The following is a 1,405-nucleotide window of genomic DNA, read 5'->3' as shown; positions in this document are numbered from 1 at the left end:
CTCTTGGCTTCATTGTAATCAATTACAAGTTTCGGTTTAACGATATCATATCCTTTTTTTCTAACAATAGCCGTCTCTACAGAATGTTTGGTAGACAATAGTAGGACATCCCGTTTATCCTTCCATTTCATCAATGTTATTCCATTTTCATTTTCTTTTGCAAATATTTCTCTTCGCTGTAATTTTTTTTGCACCACTTCTTCCGAAATTCTGCGACGATTTGAACGAATCGTTCCTATTACATGAGTGTTCCTCGCAATAAAATTCTTGGGCTAAATCTATGCTAGAATACCAGTTATCGATACAAAGAGTATGTCCCTTATCGAAAATATTTTGACAAAGCGACATAGCAACCGCTTTAGGCGTAGTTTTTTCTTTGCCAAGTTGTTGACCGCAGTAAATTTCAAAATTGTACGTATATCCCGGTTTAAAACATAATTTGAATAACTTTACACCATATCTGTGCCGTTTGTTTTTTATATATTGTCTAAAAAAGACACGGCCGCAAAATGGTACTATGGACTCATCAATACATAGTGTTTCTGGTGGATCATAATATTTTCCATAATTTTCTCTTAATTTATCAATAATAGGTTTTATTTTATAGAGGCGGTCTCCAACATTTGCATTTTCATTGTTCACGAAATGCACCATTCGCAACAGTAGCTCAAAGCGGTTTTTTGGCATTACTGATGGAGGAAAGCTTTGAGCGAATATTGGATCTTTCGACCAATATAAGTGTATTTCGGGTAATTTTACTAATCTCATCCAGATGAGAAGGCCGAAAAGTTTTTTTATTTCATATTTGTTAGTAGGAATCCATTTGTTCAAACGACATGACCGTCTCTGAGCTAATGTTTGCATCGCGTAGATGTTAGTCTGTTCTGCTATCTCTTCGAACATTTCTTCGGTAACAAATAGTAAGTAAAAATCTTCTTCTTTCCATAAATAATCCAATAATGTTATTCCTGGTGTACCCGTGAATGGTATAAGTACAGGTTGATTTCCACTTGGATTTATCCATTGGTCTAGTAACTTATTAGTGATATTTTGTGCTTCATTTTCACTTTCGGAGCTATATACAATTCGGCGGCATTTTCGTCTAGGGCGCGCGGTAACCTCAATTGATGCATCGCTTGACTCATCGGAAGATGATAATATAAATCTACGTGAGCGTTTTGTACTAAATGGGAGTTCTATTTCAGTGGAAATAGAACTGAAACTATCTCCGTCGTGTAGTTCCATATTACCTATCATTAGGGCTAAAAATAAAATAATTAAAAAAGACCTCCTCGGCCTTTGAGACTACAGGTCGTGGTAGTAATAAAAATAATAATGCAGAGATGCAGTGGAACGTTTCGATCGTTTATTTGTCGATCATCATCAGCCACACTGAATAGAAAAA

The 1,405-nt window shown here is 35.5% G+C and overlaps 1 protein-coding gene across 1 annotated transcript; it reads right to left on the bottom strand.

Annotated features, from left to right (window-relative positions):
- Window positions 1-242: 242 nt before the first annotated feature.
- Window positions 243-1,257, bottom strand: LOC109863456 (piggyBac transposable element-derived protein 4-like; the record flags this gene model as incomplete). The annotated part of the gene is made up of 1 exon (XM_020443726.1): window positions 243-1,257. A coding segment is annotated over exon 1 (1,015 nt), but the record flags the coding sequence as incomplete, so codon positions are not given.
- Window positions 1,258-1,405: the final 148 nt, after the last annotated feature.

The sequence above is a fragment of the Pseudomyrmex gracilis genome, unplaced genomic scaffold (genome assembly GCF_002006095.1).
Source record: "Pseudomyrmex gracilis isolate BER0280 unplaced genomic scaffold, ASM200609v1 scaffold_5124, whole genome shotgun sequence".
NCBI lineage: Eukaryota > Metazoa > Arthropoda > Insecta > Hymenoptera > Formicidae > Pseudomyrmex > Pseudomyrmex gracilis.
The sequence above is the reverse complement of the archived record's forward strand: the minus strand, read 5'-3'. Positions and strand labels throughout refer to the sequence as shown.